This window comes from Dermacentor variabilis, chromosome 1 (assembly GCF_050947875.1).
Source record: "Dermacentor variabilis isolate Ectoservices chromosome 1, ASM5094787v1, whole genome shotgun sequence".
Taxonomy (NCBI): domain Eukaryota; kingdom Metazoa; phylum Arthropoda; class Arachnida; order Ixodida; family Ixodidae; genus Dermacentor; species Dermacentor variabilis.
The window spans coordinates 25882002-25902584 of record NC_134568.1 but is presented as its reverse complement, the minus strand read 5'-3'; the positions used below and the strand labels follow the sequence as shown (position 1 = coordinate 25902584).

General features: G+C 47.2%; 1 protein-coding gene across 10 annotated transcripts in view; it reads right to left on the bottom strand.

Moving 5' to 3' along the window:
- LOC142575934 (uncharacterized) overlaps positions 1-20583 on the bottom strand; it is a 238440-nt gene that overhangs the window by 154000 nt on the left and 63857 nt on the right. For 4 of the 10 annotated variants that reach the window (XM_075685779.1, XM_075685770.1, XM_075685805.1 and 1 more), the window contains one exon: positions 8412-8527. The exons of the other annotated variants lie outside the window; for them this stretch is intronic. In XM_075685779.1, coding sequence (XP_075541894.1) covers positions 8412-8454 — 43 coding nt within the window. In that variant the 5' untranslated portion in view covers positions 8455-8527. The remainder of the gene's footprint in view (positions 1-8411; positions 8528-20583) is intronic. 10 annotated transcript variants of the gene reach the window in all.

The window sequence follows — 20583 nt, the reverse complement described above, 5'->3', positions numbered from 1 at the left end:
AGGTAATTGCAAATAGAATCAGGAACACCTTAGACTTCCGCCAACCAAAGCACCAGGCAGGATTCCGTAAAGGCTACTCAACAATAGACCATATTCACACTATCAATCAGGTGATAGAGAAATGTGCGGAATATAACCAACCCTTATATATAGCTTTCATTGATTACGAAAAAGCGTTTGATTCAGTCGACACCTTAGCAGGCATGAAGGCATTACGGAATCAGGGTGTAGAGGAGCCATATGTAAAAATACTGAAAGATATCTATAGCGGCTCCACAGCCACCGTAGTCCTCCATAACGAAAGCAACAAAATCCCAATAAAGAAAGGCGTCAGGCAAGGAGATACGATCTCTCCAGTGCTATTCACAGCATGTTTACAGGAGGTATTCAGAGACCTGGATTGGGAAGAATTAGGGATAAGAGTTAACGGAGAACACATTAGTAACTTGCGGTTCGCTGATGATATTGCCTTGCTTAGTAACTCAGGGGACGAATTCCAATGCATGCTCACTGACCTGGACAGGCAAAGCAGAAGGGTCGGTCTAAAAATTAATCTGCAGAAAACTAAAGTAATGTTAAACAGTCTCGGAAGACAACAGCAGTTTACGATAGGTAGCGAAGCACTGGAAGTGGTAAGGGAATATATCTACTTAGGACAGGTGATGACCGCGGATCCGGACCATGAGACTGAAATAATCAGAAGAATAACAATGGCCTGGGGTGCGTTTGGCAGGCATTCCCAGATCATGAACAGCAGGTTGCCATTATCCCTCAAAAGGAAAGTGTATAACAGCTGTGTGTTACCAGTACTCGCCTATGGGGCAGAAACCTGGAGGCTTACGAAAAGGGTTCTACTTAAATTGAGGACGACGCAACGCGCTATGGAAAGAAGAATGATGGGTGTAACGTTAAGGGATAAGAAAAGAGCAGGTTGGGTGAGGGAACAAACGCGAGTTAATGACATCTTAGTTGAAATCAAGAAAAAGAAATGGGGGGGGGGGGGGGGCATGGGCAGGACATGTAATGAGGAGGGAAGATAACCAATGGTCATTAAGGGTTAGGGACTGGATTCCAAGGGAAGGGAAGCGTAGCGGGGGCCGGCAGAAAGTTAGGTGGGCGGATGAAATTAAGAAGTTTGCAGGGACGACATGGCCACAATTAGTACTTGACCGGGCTAGTTGGAGAAGTATGGGAGAGGCCTTTGCCCTGCAGTGGGCGTAACCTGGCTGCTGCTGATGATGATGATGAATTTAGTTAACATGCCTAAGTTTACAAGTTCATACGGCCGATAAAACTACTTTCTTTGTTTCGTATGAATGTCCACTAATTTGCTATTACAATCGATGCTTCGGATTTCTGGCGAAACTGGGACTTTTTTTCCCCGAGATTTCAGGTGAAAATCGGGGGTGCGGCCATTACACGGAGAAAAAGACGAACTTTTCTTTCTGAAATATTTTCGCTCGTAACTGCCTTTATTGAACTACAGTACTCGCTTGGACTGGCTCTGGCTATTCTTTGCTATTCCCGTAGCACGTCACCTGCCGGCTGGAATAAATGCTGAAGCCCCACAGATCAGCGACGGCAGCGTCTCGGGGACAGCCTCTAAATCTCCAGGGCTGTGCGTTTCCTACTTGGAGGGGCCGAAAACTCGACACGGCTGCCTTGTTTCGCCACCGATTAAAAAAAGAAAAAAGCTTCGGAATTCTCGCACCGCACAACAAATAACACTGCGAACCTTCTCAAAAATCAAGGGTGCGTTATACACGGGCAATTTTGAAATATACAATTTTGGGAGATTTTTTTTTTTTTTTTACAAATTTCTGGGTGCAGCTGCTACACGGGTGCGGCCATTACATGAGTATATACGGTACTTTCCTCATGACGGTACAAGAAAATAGCGCGCTTTTCGCAATTTCAATTTTATGCTCGTTATGTTCAAAGCACATCGCGCATTTTTTATCTTGCACGTACATGAAGTCTTCGGAAGCTCGCGTCGCGGCTATCATGGCTTCAGTGCAGCTTACGTAGAACAAGCGGAAGCGCGCTCTTGAAGCGAAAGCCGCTCAGCTAACCACTATAGACGCCGCCACGTACAAAGAGCATATAGCTGAACACTACAAGAACAACAGGGAAAACCGCACTATTTTACCCCAACCTCACCCTTCACTTAACAGGGAACAAGCACATGTCCTTCGCAAAGCTCAAACGAATACTCTTCTCACCCCACTAACGCTCTACAAATTTGGTGTAGCACAGCTGACTGCCCCAACTGTCCGAAGAAAAGGGCAGATACAGAACACATTCTGTCCTCATGCAACACTGTCATTACTTCTCCTTATTTTCCTTCCCCTCCTTCCTGGAGTGCTTGGCTTCACTCGGACTCGGCGCATCAACAACGGGCTTTAGCGGAGCAAGCGCTCTTTACTGGCCTTGGTCTGGCCTTAATGTTTTTTTTCCTACTCCTTATTCTCCTCCACCGCTCAGCTCAAATGCTATAAAAACACACTTTTTTTTTACACGTTTCACTAGGACATAACGCCGTCGTATTTCAGTCACGAACTGCAAAGCTTCAGTGCTGTTTCCATTAACCTTCAGAAAAATTATCATATTCAAAAGGTTACGCAAAGAAACAGTAAACGGTTGCATCAGCGCTCACAAAGTAAAAAAGTGAAAAAAAGAAACAGGGAGACTTCTCTGAGTTTTTCAACATATCTACGGATATGGGTGAAAGCGATTCCTTCTTTAATTAAGTTTTTGCAATTTCTTGGATATTTTCAATAGTATCTTCTTTAAAGGAAAGGCGGAAGGGGCCAAGAACTGTCGAATAAATGGGCTTGTGAGGCAGCTGCAGTGTGGTCCTCAATCTGGCTAGCTCTTCGACGAACATGGATTGAGTTTAGAAAAACCAAGGGGCAAGTCATGCGCTGGATTTTGTAGCCAGCAATAGAACCGAGAAATACGTACACATGGTTGGAACACTATCAGAAAAGTTTTGAAGGAAACAGTAGGAAATCGCCAAACGCCGAGATCGCAGATTTCCATTCAATTATTTAATGATTAAACTTCTTAACGCGGAAACAAACTGAGACAAAGGGGAAACGATATACGCAAGAACAAAACTTCCGAATGAAGCTTTATTTCTGTCATGTTCTTTATTTCAGCGCTAACAAGTTTGAACATGGGATACCAATTTACCCGATCTCTGACATTACTTAAGACGCAGCGCGTACAATGCAGGGCATTGGGCAATAATGTAAGCATACATGAAATACAATGAATGACGCACTAAAAAAAGTAGCTGTTCAAAACACAAGGATAAAATAATTTCGCGATGTGTTTAAGACGACATAGAATGTGCCACATTGTACAGTGTTGAAAATGTAACTCAGTAGCTCACCATGCACAGCATTGTAGAAAATCTTTCCGACGCTTCGTTGTAGCGCAGCGTATAAAATGTTGACGACAAGCACTTACTGCTCATATATACGGTAACAATACAAATATTTACATACATAGCGATGTCGGAAAAAGCTTTTGTGAACAGTAACTTTGGGGGCTGTTTTCATCAATTCGTGTTCGAGACTTTTCTTTTGAGTGCTAAGCTGCAAGAGCACAGAGAAAATACTTGTTTTCTTCCCCCGTAATGTCAGAAAAATCAGCGGTGAGGTTGCCCACTACCTGACCTATATTACTATCCAACCTGAGAAACAGTTCAACTCGAGACTGTGCCAACAAAGAGCCAGTGTTTACTACAAATGCTGTAAAAACAACTAAGGACACTGGCATAGGCAGTGCACCAGATTGCATAACATGGGGTCGGAGTGTCGCCAACAGTAGGTTGTCCGGACCTAACGTGTTTTCCGAGCGATAGCGCTCGAAGGACGATCTGTAAGACGATAAGGTACCCCAAGCATATAACACGGCCTAGGTGAAAGAAAGTGTAGGGACAGCGCGACAAGTCAGGTGAGTAACCCATCCAGGCACTATACTAGCACTTGGTGTGCCGGAGTGTTCGTGTTGCGCTCGCGTGCTGCGGACGGCGGAGCGCGCTGGGTGGCTTTAAACGCTTCTGTACACTCTTACGCAAAATTACACCTTTTTGCCACACAACAATAATCATCGTCTCTCTTGTACGCATTTCCTTTCTTTAACGCGGCGAGCCCGGTACTTCCAAGTCAAGAACGGCATGCCCGTTATCAGCATGACAGAGCATTCTCGACAGGAAAGTAGCGAGCGCAGCGTTTTCAAGGAAGGAAATGCAAGCAAGACAGATGACGATTATCGTTGTGTGGCAAATATAAACCCCAGAGGGCGTACATTTGTTTAACACTCTTACACTATTAGAAAAATTTGCACCCTTTGGGGCGTATCTTGTCCCACAACGATAATCGTCATCTGTCTTGCCCGCGTTTCCTTTCTTTAACGCTGCGAGCCCGGTACTTTCCAGTCACGAACGGCATGCGCGTTATCAGTGTGTCGCAGCATTCCCGACAGGAAAGTAGTGAGCGCCGAGTTTTCAGGAAAGGAAACGCAAGCAAGGCAGATGACGATTATCTTTGTGGGACAAATATACACCCCTAAGGGTGTAACCGTTTTAAGAGTAAAGAATATAGACTCTTAAAACAGTTGCACTCTTTGGGGTGTATATTTGTCCCACCAACGCACTCTACACTCTCAGAAAAATTTACACCATTTGGGGCGTATCTTATCCCACAACAATAATCGTCATCTGTCTTGCCCGCGTTTCCTTTCTTTAACGCTACGAGACCGGTACTTCCCAGTCACGAAAGGCATGCGCGTTATCAGTGTGACGCAGCATTTTCGACAGGAAAGTAGCGAGCGCCGAGTTTTCAAGAAAGGAAACGCAAGCAAAGCAGATGACGATTATTGTTGTGCGACAAATATACGCCCCAAAGGGTGCAACAGATTTAATAGTGTCAACCTATTTACACCCTTTAGGGTGTATATCTGCCACACAACGATAATCGTCATCTGCCTTGCTTGCGTTCCCTTTCTTGAAAACGGCGCGCCCTCTACTTTCCTGTCGGCAATACCATGTCATGCTGATAACGCGCATGCCATTCGTTACTGCATTCTTAAGCAAAATTGCACCCTTTTGCCACACAACGATAATCGTCATCTCTCTTGTACGCATTTCCTTTCTTTAACGAGGCGAGCCCAGTACTTCCAAGTCAAGAACGGCATGCCCGTTATCAGCATGACAGAGCATTCTCGACAGGAAAGTAGCGAGCGCAGCGTTTTCAAGGAACGAAATGCAAGCAAGACAGATGACGATTATCGTTGTGTGGCAAATATAAACTCCAAAGGGCGTACATTTGTTTAACGCTCTTACACTATTAGAAAAATTTACACCCTTTGGGGCGTATCTTGTCCCACAACGATAATCGTCATCTGTCTTGCCCGCGTTTCCTTTCTTTAACGCTGCGAGCCCGGTACTTCCCAGTCACAAACGGCATGCGCGTTATCAGTGTGTCGCAGCATTCCCGACAGGAAAGTAGCGTGCGCCGAGTTTTCAGGAAAGGAAACGCAAGCAAGGCAGATGACGATTATCTTTGTGGGACAAATATACACCCCTAAGGGTGTAACCGTTTTAAGAGTAAAGAATATAGACTCTTAAAACAGTTGCACTCTTTGGGGTGTATATTTGTCCCACCAACGCACTCTACACTCTCAGAAAAATTTACACCATTTGGGGCGTATCTTGTCCCACAACAATAATCGTCATCTGTCTTGCCCGCGTTTCCTTTCTTTAACGCTACGAGACCGGTACTTCCCAGTCACGAAAGGCATGCGCGTTATCAGTGTGACGCAGCATTTTCGACAGGAAAGTAGCGAGCGCCGAGTTTTCAAGAAAGGAAACGCAAGCAAAGCAGATGACGATTATTGTTGTGCGACAAATATACGCCCCAAAGGGTGCAACAGATTTAATAGTGTCAACCTATTTACACCCTTTAGGGTGTATATCTGCCACACAACGATAATCGTCATCTGCCTTGCTTGCGTTCCCTTTCTTGAAAACGGCGCGCCCTCTACTTTCCTGTCGGCAATACCATGTCATGCTGATAACGCGCATGCCATTCGTTACTGCATTCTTAAGCAAAATTGCACCCTTTTGCCACACAACGATAATCGTCATCTCTCTTGTACGCATTTCCTTTCTTTAACGAGGCGAGCCCAGTACTTCCAAGTCAAGAACGGCATGCCCGTTATCAGAATGACAGAGCATTCTCGACAGGAAAGTAGCGAGCGCAGCGTTTTCAAGGAACGAAATGCAAGCAAGACAGATGACGATTATCGTTGTGTGGCAAATATAAACCCCAAAGGGCGTACATTTGTTTAACGCTCTTACACTATTAGAAAAATTTACACCCTTTGGGGCGTATCTTGTCCCACAACGATAATCGTCATCTGTCTTGCCCGCGTTTCCTTTCTTTAACGCTGCGAGCCCGGTACTTCCCAGTCACAAACGGCATGCGCGTTATCAGTGTGTCGCAGCATTCCCGACAGGAAAGTAGCGAGCGCCGAGTTTTCAGGAAAGGAAACGCAAGCAAGGCAGATGACGATTATCTTTGTGGGACAAATATACACCCCTAAGGGTGTAACCGTTTTAAGAGTAAAGAATATAGACTCTTAAAACAGTTGCACTCTTTGGGGTGTATATTTGTCCCACAACTGTTCTATGCGTTATCAGCATTGAACAGTTTACACCCTTTGGCTTGCCCCTTCTGCCACACAAAAATAATCGCCATCTGCCTTGATGCGTTTCCTTTCTTTATAGCTGCAAGCCCGGAACTTTCCAGTGACGAACGGCACGCGCGTTATCAGAAGGGGCACTCCAAAGGGTGTAAACTGTTCTATGCTGATAACGCGCGTGCCATTCGTTACTGGAAAGTTCTCGGCTCGCAGCGATAAAGAAAGGAAACGCATCAAGGCAGATGACGATTATTTTTGTGTGGCAGAAGGGGCTGCCAAAGGGTGTAAACTGTTCTTAGAGTGAACGGCATGCGCGCTATCAGCATGACATAGCATTCACGACAGGAAAGTAGCGGGCGCGGCGTTTTCAAGAAAGGAAACGCAAGCAAGGCAGATGACGATTATCGTTGTGTGGCAGAGATACACCCCAAAGGGTGTAACTTTGCCTAAGAATGTGGGAAGTACCGGGCTCGCAGCGTTAAAGAAAGGAAATGCGGGCAAGACAGATGACGATTATCGCTGTGAGGCAAGATAAGTCCGAAAGAGTGTACATATTTTTAATGAGTGCGGAAGGAAAGCCTAGGCGGGCGCAGGGCTTTTTTTAGGGGGCCCAAGCTAGGCCAAACTATCTTACAGGCGCACCTCCTCTCAGCCATCACGTACGTGAGCTGATGACAAATAGGTGGCATGGCATGGATCAGCAAACTCACGATGGCATTCGCCCTTTCTCTCGTCTTCTCCACCATCTTCCTGAGCGCGCGCGCGCGTGTGTGTGTGTGTGTGTGTGTGTGTGTGAGTGTGTGAGTGTGTGAGTGTGTGAGTGTGTGAGTGCGTGCGTGTGTGAGTGTGTGAGTGTGTGAGTGCGTGCGTGTGTGAGTGTGTGAGTGCGTGCGTGCGTGCGTGCGCGTGCGCGTGTGCGTGTGTGCGCGTGCGCGTGTGCGCGTGCGTGTGTGCGCGTGCGTGTGTGCGTGTGTGTGTGTGTGAGTGTGTGAGTGTGTGAGTGTGTGAGTGTGTGAGTGCGTGTGCGAGTGAGTGCGTGTGCGTGTGTGAGTGAGTGCGTGTGCGTGTGTGAGTGCGTGCGTGCGTGTGCGTGCGTGCGCGTGCGTGCGTGCGCGTGTGCGTGCGTGTGTGCGTGTGTGCGTGCGTGCGTGCGTGTGTGTGCGTGCGTGCGTGCGTGCGTGCGTGTGTGTGTGTGTGTGTGTGTGTGTGTGTGTGTGTGTGTGTGTGTGTGTGTGTGTGTGTGTGTGTGTGTGTGTGTGTGTGTGTGTGTGTGTGTGTGTGTGTGTGTGTGTGTGTGTGTGTGTGTGCGTGTGTGTGTGTGTGCGTGCACGATCGTAACCCTTGCGGTTCCTCTGGGAGCTGCTGAGTATAGGCGGAAACGAAACGCTTAGTACCATTTTCTTTTCCGATAAGTATTTGCATCTATTTAATTTCTTGCCAGGAAACACACTACAACGAGAAATGAACCTTATTTGGACTGAGGTGAAACGGCTGGCCTTGTGGTACTAGAGGCAATTGTACAATTGTAATTGTAGAAGCGAAAACATACCGATAGGCAGTGCGCGTACCACATTGAACAAGTTGCTTAATCGCATTTTGCAAGGATATTTGAATAATAAAGAAAACGAACCAGTGAATATTGCATCACTTGCACATTCAGAGTATATTATTCAGCAGTAATCATATTCATCACTCACTGCATATGAACAACGCAAAAAGCGGTCTTGGTATTGTTTCCATGATTGTACTGAACGACGTCAAGCCGGGACACCACGATGCCGGGTAGAATCGTGCAGTATATTAAGCATGTGTTCTGAAAATGAAAGCACGTCACAGTCGCACCATGAGCATTAACACAGCGTCAAATTTCACGGCCATTGAATTATGGGGCTTGTCATAATGTCGGACGACCACTGAGAGTTCCGCGCCGCAATGCATTATTCTTCACTGCCTCGGTAACGCTGGTAAAATAAGTTGTGCCTGAATATGAGAAAATTAGCGGCTGATAACTTCTGTTTCGACCCAAGCTGTAATGCTTAAACTTACTTTAATATTTTTCGTGTGCATTGCGATGATTGGCTTCCACGAAAACGCTTCCAATCTCGAAGCGCATTTGTCGCGAAGCGCGTTTCTATAAGAAAGTAGGTCTAGACAAAACAACGCACATGTTTTATGGGAAATGCGCGCTTAATTAAAGTTAGATGTCATGATTGCATATCCTTATTACTTCAAAAGTAACTACGACAAGTATCAGGAATGAGAACATCACGTTATGCGCAACCATGGCTCTGTAAAGTGTGAGTCGATCGAGGGGTGAATTCACGATGATTCTCGTTTGCGACAGATGTCTGCAGTCGGCTGGGTCGCTGTTGCTGACAAGTTCAAAATCATGGTTGGCAAGTGCCGGTTCTCACGAACCACTCTAATGTGCGAACGGATTCCTGACCCTGTAAGATGCTCGTAACCTAAAAAAAAACAGCATTCGAAAAAAGAAATACAGGCCAAATTACACACGTACTTTCGCACAAGGACATACACCATATATCCATCACCAACTCAGGCAATCTGTACGATGACAATGCCTTCAGAAAAGCGCAACAGCTGTTAGTGTTTAACAAAGGTTCATAATACCCGTTTTGTTTAGGGAAAACAGGCTCCGATCACGCGCGCTGTAATACGGCAATTTGCTTTATGAGTGCGCAAAATTGGACAGCTTTTACGAATCAGGGTCTGGTTCTTATAAGGGCGGAACAAAATAGCTTGGAGCAATGTGAACTTGAAACTAGAGTCTGTAGAATGCACCGATTTCCCGCTTGCTAAATTCTATCCCTTTCTCGTAATCCACTGCTCACAAGAGACCGCTCCTAGCAATATAGTAGGCGAAGTGCCGATCGGAGCACTGAAGAAACACGAAAAGAAAAATGATTTAAAAAGAATCCTTACCGTACCATCGCCTAAATCAAACAGCGCAACCCGAACCGAAAGACCCATTTCCTTCGATCGTTCTACGCTGTTTTATATTGACTGTACTCTAATTATTTCAGTTCTGGATGAGAACGTTTGTGTTAACGCAGCAATTACCAGGGCTATCGAAACTTAATAATGCACTGGTATCGTTTTCGTAGATTATGAATGAAGCCTGATCCGTATACTTACATTATCATTAATATAAAGTTTAAAATATGAGGGTCCTAGCACTGTTACGTTTCGCCTACGACGCGCGGTAAAGCCGGCGCGGATGCAACGGACGCCGGGGCTTCGTTCAAAGCGGCAGACATTTTGGCCCGTTCGGCGCCGCCGCTACGCCTCCCTGCCAAGCGCGTCCAGGCATGTTCCAATGCCACGTGTCTTCGTGTGCGTGTGTGTGTATGTGCATGTTGGTGCCCACGCTTGTCGAAGCGCGGCAGCCGGGGAGAGGAGCTCCCCCAACTGTGAAGCGAGGGGGTCCGAGCGGCGCCGGCACGACGTATGCGCCACCTTCTCTTCCCATTGTGCCCGAGCGGCGCCGGCACGACGGCTGCGCCACCTTCTCATCCCATTGTGCCCGAGCGGCACAGTCACGTGCTCGTCTATAGAGGGGTTCCTTCTTGCCCTCAACTGCGAGAGTATAAAAGCAGCTGCCCCCGGACGCCAAGAGAGGCTCCGATTTCTTCTGTTGAGTAACGTGCTCTCCCGTCTCTCTACTTCGGTCGACCTGACCGCCAACTCTTTGCGATGTTAGAATAAACAAGTTGTTTTGTTGTTACCAGTCGACTCATGCTTTGCCGGGACCTTCGGATGCTTCCAGTTGTGCCCCAGGCCGCCAGGCCAACGCTACCCTTGGGGCTTGCGACCCAGGTGCAACAACGGGCGTCAGCGCTGAGTTCCCAACAGCACCCTGCAGCCCTGAGGAGCACACGCTTTCATAGTTCCTATCGCTGAAAATTCTTCGTGCATTGCCACCGCTTGCTACGTGTTTGTTAGGTATGACATCAGAAAACTGAAGGCTATGCCACGAAATCAATAATATTCTAAGCTTGATAATAATGTTAGGTGATTTAAAAGATTAAAAGCTTTGAAAAAGCCAACATAAATGCCCATAATGAGTTGTCTCTCTTCAAAAGATTTATTGATCATTTCTTTTTTCTATAAGAGTACTAATTCTGTGGAGAGTACCTTCCTGAAAGGTAATATGTGAAGGTAATATTAACAACGTTTCTCACAGAAAAAATGTAAACGCAAAAAAATTTTTTTTCGTGCCCTTTAGAAAATATAGATAGCTCTGAAGTTGGCCGGTACGTAATTGCAGAACCCATTCTTTTTTTCAGACAAATACCACTCCTGCAGGCTTCATAACGTCCGGAAATATTGCGGAGGCCAATGCATATGATACGTTAAATGTATTCATAAATATAGATACAGTATAATAATTTCAAGACAAACTGAATTGGCTGAACTTGAAGTCCGCCAGCGTCTCTTACTTTACTGTTATTTAGCACTGCAAACGCTGAACGAACCTCCAGGGCGCTTGTTTTTTGGATTCAAAAAGGCAATTGGTTTTGATGCTGGTAAGTATGATCCACACGATTCATTGTGTGTGCATGGGACGAGATGGACGAAGTTCTAGTTAAATGTGTCTCACTTTGTCACGCTGCAAAGCTTCGTGACGTGAATTACATCATTTACTTCAAGTTAAGACTATATTTAACGTGCAACATAGCTAAACACCATGCTATGAAATGTTGGCAGTAGAAAATAGATTTGTGAAATATAGTATACGCGTAAGACGTCGACCGCATTATGGTAAACACAAGCTGAAATATGACAAAGTGAAAACCTGTCTGCGAATTCTTCCTGCCTTCTGGGATCTCACATAATTCTTTCTCTATACTTCGAGCACTTGTTTAGCTCACCTTTCCCGATTGATCACGTGCTCCGCCATTGCCACCGCTACACCACAGCGCGGTTACCGTAAAATACTTATCTTGATATACGATGACAAATACGGACGCGGTTTTCTACACCCTCGAACAAAAGTGCGAACACAATCCGAGCCACGAAGGCTCTGCTGTTATGTAACACCAGTCAGGTTTTATAAGCATTCTTTAACACCTTCTCACATCGGCTTGATTTCGTTCATAATTAGTTGATTTTATTTTTTACTTTCGCGTATATTTCGTGGTCTCCATCTCTAATAAATCATCCCATTTCAAATAGCAAGCTCTGCATATAGGAGGGCTCACATGTTAATTAAGCTTTCATCAAATGTTTTATTGCGACAGAAATTATATAGATACTCAAGGTGCACTTATGCCGTCGCCATGAGGGTCCGTATTAAGTCCAACAGCGATAAAATCGTCGCCGCGCGCCGTAGGCTGTATGTGCCAGTGAAGGCTTGAGAGCTCAATCTCACGTGTGCGAGCGAGGAAGGCGGGCCGGAAGCGCGCCCTCTCCTGTCGCGCACGAGGTACGGGGGTGATGGGAGCAAGGGGAGGGAGGGCGTTCTTCTCCGGCGGCTCCTGCTTTTACGGCGCGGCCGTGCGGGCGCCGTACCGCCGTATCTTGATAGCGATCTGCGACGTGACCATAGTGCGCGCCCGCGCGGGCTTCATCTTCAACGCGATATGCAACATTTGCACAGTGCGCACAGCGCCGGTAGCTTAGTATGCGCTGCGCTTTCGACGTTTCGTTCGCGTTGAAGCGAGAGATGCACGAAGGTCAATTCGCTCGCTGCTGCTGCCACTATTTCTCATATCAGCGTCTGGACAACGAGTTTCCGCAGCCAAAAACTTACGGGGCTTCGGAAAAGTGATATAAGTAAATTTGGATCACCTACAGTTCTTCAACATTTTTAAAAAAGTATAAGTACACGGTATTTCTCCACCATCGAAATGTAGCCGGCGATGCCGGGATTCGATCACGTGACCTCGTGCTTAGCAGTCCAACACCATAGCCACTAAGCAACCACGGCGGATGGGATTCCGCAGTCATCGAGCGAGATGTGTTCATGCTTACCTGTCCGCGCGTGACACCGTGCTTACTAATTTATAGTTAGTCAGCGAATGTTTACAAGTTTGTACGGCCGATAAAACTGCTATCCTTACTTCGTATAGCTATCTATTAATTTGCTATCGCAATCGGTGCTTTGCCTGTCGGGCGAAACTGCGACTTTTTTGCTCTCTCTTTGCATATTACCTGCTACCGCGGCAGTCCTGGAGGCACGCACCCCGTGTTTGGATCCCACCGATGGCATCGGTAGTTGGGAACTCGGCGCTGACGCCCGTGGTTGTACCTGGGTCGCAAGCCCCAAGGGTAGCGTTGGCCTGGCGGCCTGGGGTACAACTGGAAGCATCCGAAGGTCCCGGCAAAGCATGAGTCGACTGGTAACAACAAAACAACTTGTTTATTTTAACATCGCAAAGAGTTGGCGGTCAGGTTGACCGAAGTAGAGAGACGGGAGAGCACTTTACTCAACAGCATATCCAGCTTTTCTGGACACGTACCAACTAGCGCCCCAAGCGGCCCCGGCACGAAGCTAGCGCGTTTTCAATGGAACGAGCGGGTTTTTCGCGAATAACAAAAGCTGCAGGTCGATTATCAAAAAACGCAGGTGACAGACGTGTTCTGGAAGAAAATCCACACGAGTCAAGTGCAGTGATCACTCTATGGCACGTAAGAATTTTGTTCCCACAGCGGTTAAAGATTTAGCAATGGAAGCCTATGGAAACGACGAAAATTTGTACTCCATTTTCGAGGCAAGAACCGCGGCTGTGATTACACTACGGCTTCTATCGCAATACGCAGTGCAGCGTATGTAGTCCGGAGACTCAGCTTTCGACTGATGCCTAGCTCGACTCTCCACACACGGCGTAACACTGTTCCCAAAAGCGTTTTTTGTAACACTGTCGTGAAAATTTACGTGGTGTCTATAAAAAGACGTTCGTACGCCTGCGCGAACCCTTGGAAGCCGTGGCCGAGCGGTAGAATTGCGCGCACCTTTAGTCACGCTTCGCGGTGGCCGCGGTTCGATTCTCGCTTCGGTCTTCTTTTTTTTCCGCATAGGACCTAGTTTTGTAGTCTCTCACTAGATGGCAGAAACACAAAACCCAACATTTGCTTTCGGTTCTGGTTTTTCAGCGGCGTAGTTTTTTTTTACAGCCGCATAGGACTTAGTTTTATAGTCTCCCACCAGATGGAAGAAACACAAAACTCATGATTTGCTTTCGGTTCTGGTTTTCCAGTCGTTCTCTTGAAATATGTTTTCTATTTTTCCTTCCTAAAACACAGCAATGTCGTGTTCATTTGTTAGGTCATCGCATTTATGAAGGTTTTATTCATTGGACATCATAACTAGAAGCTTGCGCAAAGCTTTGTGCTACGCAAAAAAAAAAACTTTCGTGCTCTGTATCGTGGCACCTGGGAGAACAAAATGGCCATTCTTATTGCGTCCTTCTGGAAGGTGCGTTTTCTTCGACTTTCCAATGTCTTTAATACTCCGAGCGAATGAGGTCAACCTGGGCCACAATGCCACCCGGTGGCCAGTGCCATTCCTACGCAACATTCGTGCGGAACAAAGTGTCTGCTAAGCTGAGTCGCTGCCCGAACGTTAATTATTTCTAAAGATTCATCCAATTAAGAAATGCACCAAATAGGAGATGTGCAGCGTGTGGATTAATAGCTACTGGTAATGTGTTCCCTACAGCCAAGTGGTATGAATCCGCAGGTGTGGCCGTAAAAAAACAATTTGAATAAATGTCCCGTGCTGTGTCTGCCCCGGTCGCTCTGCAGAGAAGCTAGCTTGGCTAGCCGTCAGTATTTAGGATCAACATATGGCGTCACTCATTCGGTGCAGTTGCTTTTAATGCGAAGCATTCTTTGGTGAGTGCCCCAGTGATCTGGTAGCAAAATCGTGCGAAATCGTGTCTGTAACGCCAAAAAGCTTGACGCATTTCCCATATTAATACATAGGTCTTTATAAAAGGGGGTGTGGTGGCCAACTTGAAATTGGAAGTGGCGTCAGCACAAATTTGGCCGTGATACAGGGATTGGTCAAGTTGAATGTGGTAGTGATATGGGAGTGGCCTAACCTAAATTTGGGGTGAAATGGTAGTGAGCCAAGCTGAATGTGAGGCTGATATTGCGGTGGCTCAACCTAAATTTGAGGTGATATAGGGGTGGGTAAGCCTAAATTTGGGGGAATATGGGGGGTGGGCCATCCTGGATTTGGGGAGGATACGGGGGTGGGAGAACCTAAATTTGGGAGAAATATGGGGGGTGGGCCACCCTAACCATGGGGCTGATATGGGGCTGGGTGAAGCTGAATCGGGGGTGATACGGGGGTGGGCTAACCTAAATGTGGGAGTGATTTGCGGTGGGCCATCCTAAATTTGAGGTGATAGAGGGCTGGGCTAGGCTAAGTTTGGGGCTGATATGGGGGTGGGCGAACCTGGATTTGGGGATGATATGGGGGTGGGCCAACCTAAATTTGGGGCTGACATGGTGTCGGGCTAACCTAACCATGGGGGTGATGCGCGGCTGGGCCAAGCTGAATTGGAGGGTAAAATATGGGTGGACTAACCTTAGTTGGTGGGCGATTTGCAGTGGGCCATCCTAAATTTGAGGTGATCGAGGGTTGCGCCAGCGTTAGTTTGGGGCTGATATGGGGATGGGCCAACCTAGATTTTCGGGTGGTATTGGAGTGGGCCAATCTAAATTTGGTGGTGTTGTGCAGGCGGGCCAATCTATATTTGGGGGTGATCCTACCTAAATGTGGGAGCAATCTCGGGGTCGGCCAATCTGAATTTGGGGGCGATATGGGGGTGGGCCAACCTAAATTTTGGGATGCGTCGGCTCGAAATTTGGAGGACGATTTATGGAAATTCGTCTGTGGACCAACTTGAAAATTAGGGGTGGCCCAATTGAGATTCGGGTTTAAGCCAACTTGAGGTTTAAGCCTGGGCAAAAAGAAAATAGGGCGTGGCCGACTTTAAACTTGAGGGTGGGCCAATTTAAATTTGAGTGTGTGCCAACTTGAAATTTGGGGGTGGGCCTACTTATTGTTTGGGGTGGGCCAATTGAAATTTGGGGGCCTGTTTACGAATAGTTAGACAACACCAGTGGTGTTTCTGCATATTTTTCATCATCGCAAAGTACGTACGTCAATACTTGTTACCTATATCCCTCAAGGTGAGCTACCACTCGAGCCTTCCCAGCCCACTGAGCTAATGATGTCATGGGTGTGCTCTCATCGTGACGACTGCGACGTTCAATGTGGAGATCCACAAAAACAAATCGCAGACCGAGCTGACCATTTTCACACCAATGACATCGCTAACACTACTCGCTCGTGCTAGACGCAACACAAGCTTACAACGATCATAATTCAACTTTCAATCGCACGCTAGTCGACACGTTCTCAGTGCAGAATTTCGTCAATCATCTGGATAGAAACCATGCTGGATGTTTTACTGTTATGTTGGGCCGTTTTTCACGAAAGCCTTTCCCACAAAGACAATACATTTTTGAGATTGACGAGGCAAGCTAGTACATAACTCATACGAAGCAAACGTATAAAGGGTTATAGTGATTTCTCAAAAAATATGTTAGGTAAATAAGATTTCAGATGGTATTATTTAGACCGGGCATGACAACGATTTCTTCCCGCCTGTCACAGCGCTTTCACCGAAAACCTAATCATTTTGCTCAAACGCGTTGCCCCAATACTACATGTGCTGAATGTAGAAAAGTGCGGTGCGTGGTCACAGCTTCAAAGCCAGTCTATTTTGTGTACTGTTGTTGATAGTGTAGAAATGTGGAGTTTTCCTCTTCATAAGAGCACAAAAAGAAAAAAAAAATATTACAGATAGTAGCTGAGCGCAAAGTACATTGGAAGATCTGAAACCAGCAATTATTTTTAATTTGCGGGTTGGTCTTCCCTGCTGGTAGATTGCTGTCCGATCACTTCAACGAAGTTTGTTTGTGTGCAACTGCAGCAAAAACAAAGATACTACCATTTGATTGCGAGGACCTTTATGCCATTCACACGCACAATAAGGACACCAGATAATTGACGCTGTCAGTTTATAAATTGATTTTGTTTTGCTAATTTCAGTGTAGCGTGGTGTCTGCGAACGGAGTATTTTCTTAGTATCAGTCCAGTGTTAGCAGTGCGAAGCAGTTCGGTCTATCATCTCCGTGAGGCCATACTAGCCATTGTAGCGCTTGACTCCAGGCCAAGTGCTAAAAACTTGGTGTGCTTCGTCCTATCCGCAGGTGGTCCATCCATTCTGTTATGGTGGCCATCAACGTTGCGTCCGTCAGGCCTCCTCCTCATTTTAGCTTCACCATCGCGAGAGTGCGCAGAGAAAGGAAGCTTTCTTCACTATCAGCCCCAGCGGGGTTCCACCACTCGTAACTGCTGCAATTTGCAGCAGTTACGGCTGGGTATGCTAACTACATCCTTAGTTTCACAATGGCTCATCATAATCATCATCAGCCTGGCTACGCCCACTGCAGGGCAAAGGTCTCACCCATACTTCTCCAACAACCCCGGTCATGCACTAATTGTGGCCATGCCGTGCCTGCAAACTTCTTAATCTCCTCCGCCCACCTAACTTTCTGCCGCCCCCTGCTACGCTTCCCTTCCCTTGGTATCCAGTCCGTAACCCTTAATGACCATCGGTTATCTTCCCTCCTCAATACATGTCCTGCCCATGCCCATTTCTTTTTCTTGATTTCAACTAAGATGTCATTAACTCGCGTTTGTTCCCTCACCCAATCTGCTCTTTTCTTATCCCTTAACGTTACACCTATCATTCTTCTTTCCATAGCTCGTTGCGTCGTCCTCAATTTGAGTAGAACCCTTTTCGTAAGCCTCCAGGTTTCTGCCCCGTAGGTGAGTACTGGTAAGACACAGCTATTATACACTTTTCTCTTGAGGGATAATGGCAACCTGCTGTTCATGATCTGAGAATGCCTGCCAAATGCACCCCAGCCCATTCTTATTCTTCTGATTATTTCCGTCTCATGATCCGGATCCGCCGTCACTACCTGCCCTAAGTAGATGTATTCCCTTACGACTTCCAGTGCCTCACGGCCTATTGTAAATTGCTGTTCTCTTCCGAGACTGTTAAGCATTACTTTAGTTTTCTGCAAATTAATTTTTAGACCCACTCTTCTGCTTTGCCTCTCCAGGTCAGTGAGCATGCATTGCAATTGGTCCCCTGAGTTACTATGCAAGGCAATATCATCAGCGAATCGCAAGTTACTAAGGTATTCTCCATTAACCTTTATCCCCAATTCTTCCCAATCCAGGTCTCTGAATAACTCCTGTAAACACGCTGTGAATAGCATTGGAGATATCGTATCTCCCTGCCTGACGCCTTTCTTTATTTGGATTTTGTTGCTTGCTTTATGGAGGACTATGGTGGCTGTGGAGCCGCTATAGATATCTTTCAGTATTTTTACATACGGCTCGTCTACACCCTGATTCCGTAATGCCTCCATGACTGCTGAGGTTTCGACAGAATCAAACGCTTTCTCGTAATCAATGAAAGCTATATATAAGGGTTGGTTATATTCCGCACATTTCTCTATCACCTGATTGATAGTGTGAATATGATCTATTGTTGAGTGGCCTTTACGGAATCCTGCCTGGTCCTTTCTTGACAGAAGTCTAAGGTGCTCCTGATTCTATGTGCAATTACCTTAGTAAATAGTTTGTACGCAACGGACAGTAAGCTGATCGGTCTATAATTTTTCAAGTCTTTGGCGTCCGCTTTCTTATGGATTAGGATTATGTTAGCGTTCTTCCAAGATTCCGGTACGCTCGAGGTCATGAGGCATTGCGTATACAGGGTGGCCAGTTTCTCTAGAACAATCTGTCCACCATCCTTTAACAAATCTGCTGTTACCTGGTCCTCCCCAGCTGCCTTCCCCCTTTGCATATCTCCCAAGGCTTTCTTTACTTCTTCCGGCATTACCTTTGGGATTTCGAATTCGTCTAGACTATTTTCTCTTCCATTATCGTCGTGGATGCCACTGGTACTGTATAAATCTCTATAGAACTCCTCAGCCACTTGAACTATCTCATCCATATTAGTAATGATATTGCCGGCTTTGTCTCTTAACGCATACATCTGATTCTTGCCAATTCCTAGTTTCTTTACTGTTTTTAGGCTTCTTCCGTTCCTGAGAGCATGTTCAATTCTATGCATATTATATTTCCTTATGTCAGCTGTCTTACGCTTGTTGATTAACTTCGAAAGTTCTGCCAGTTCTGCGCGTGCTGCCACAATGGCTATCGCCCGCAGAAAAAGTAGAGCTGTGGTCGCTATCACTACCACGAACCCATGTCAATGCAGATGTAAGTACCTGGAGGGGCTGGGCATTCTAACTTCTGCGCTACGACCCGCCGCCGCCACCTCAGATTTTCTATGCATACCTGCTTCTTGTTTCTATTGCACACGCATGCAGGACAAACGCGGATAAGTAATTGGATTAGATTGGGAAAACGTTTATTGAGCCTGCAGTAAAGCGCGAAGGCGCGCTTCGGACGCCACCTACGTCGTCATCGTGGTGGTGTTAGGAATGGCCGTACGGGGTGGCAACGTGCCAGCTTTCAGCCCGCAGCACCTGTTCCAATCCCACCAGACAGGGCGCACTTCAGAGAACTGCGGATGACCGGCAGCCACGTGGCGCGCGGTCAATTCAGGAATGTGGTACTCGGCTGCGCCACCCGAGACAAAGCAGAGTTCTACGAAGCCCTCTGACGTCGGCTCCGGACCCTTTTCCCCTGTGCGTGTGTGCGGCACGTGTTTGTGAGCCCTCCGCCAGAAGGGCTGGTCCACGGGGACATCGAACTATGACGTCGAGCGGAGAGCTTATAAGCAGCGTTTACCGGCTGCTAGAGCGTGCTCGTCGTCGGGAGCTGAGTGCTCGTTGTCATCCTAGAAATGTACTAGTGAGCTGTGTGCTCGTAAGCTGTTTGCTGTATGATAGTCTTGCGGGCTCCATATGGGAGTCGCGCTAAACTGCCAATGTATCTTCCTTAAAATGTTAATATGTAAATAAATCCTGCTCGCCTAGTCCTGTCGCCACAAGGTCCTCCCTACGGCTACGACTGCCGACTCTTACAGCGGGTGCTCTGCGAGGATCCCCGCTCGCCGTTGCCGGCTCACCAGGCTCCTGCCTAGCCATCGCCTCGATGACCTGCTCGACGGCCTGTAGTTGTATTTCTTGGTCTTCGCTCCACGTTGCTTCCTCAAGCTGCGGCGGTATATGTCCTGAGTTAGCTTGGCTTGGATGTTTGGAGCAATCCCATAGTATGTGCTCGAATGTGGCCTTCTCCCTGCAGCACGCTCTGCACTTGTCATGGTGGTGCGATTCTGGTTACATCCTATGCAATAGCGCCGGGCTTGGAAGTGTTCTCGTTTGTAGTTACCTGAACAGCACGGCCTGCGACCTGCTGAGCCCTTTGCAGGGCGGCGGGAGAAGTCTACGGGGCAGCCGAAAGCCTTGGTCAGTTCGTTATAGGTGGTCATCCGGTCTTTGGCGCTGAAACACAGCGGGCAGCCATTGCCTTGGGCGCGGTCGGTTAATCCTCGCGCTCGGGCTTGTGCCGTTTCGTTGCGATTGGCATGCTTCTCCGACGCTTGTCCTGCGTGCTCCGGGAACCACTTGATTCGAGTCCTCTTGTCGCGGTATGCCTGTCGGAGCAGGACGCGTGCCGACGTTGGGGCAATTCTTCCTTTGGCGTAGTTCCTCACCGCCTGTCTAGAGTCGCTGAGGATCATGTGGCATTCTCGGGTTACGATGGCCAGGGCGATGGCTATTTCTTCTGCTTCCTCCACTTGCTTGCTCGATGTGCTGGCAGTCGCCCGCACGGAGTCG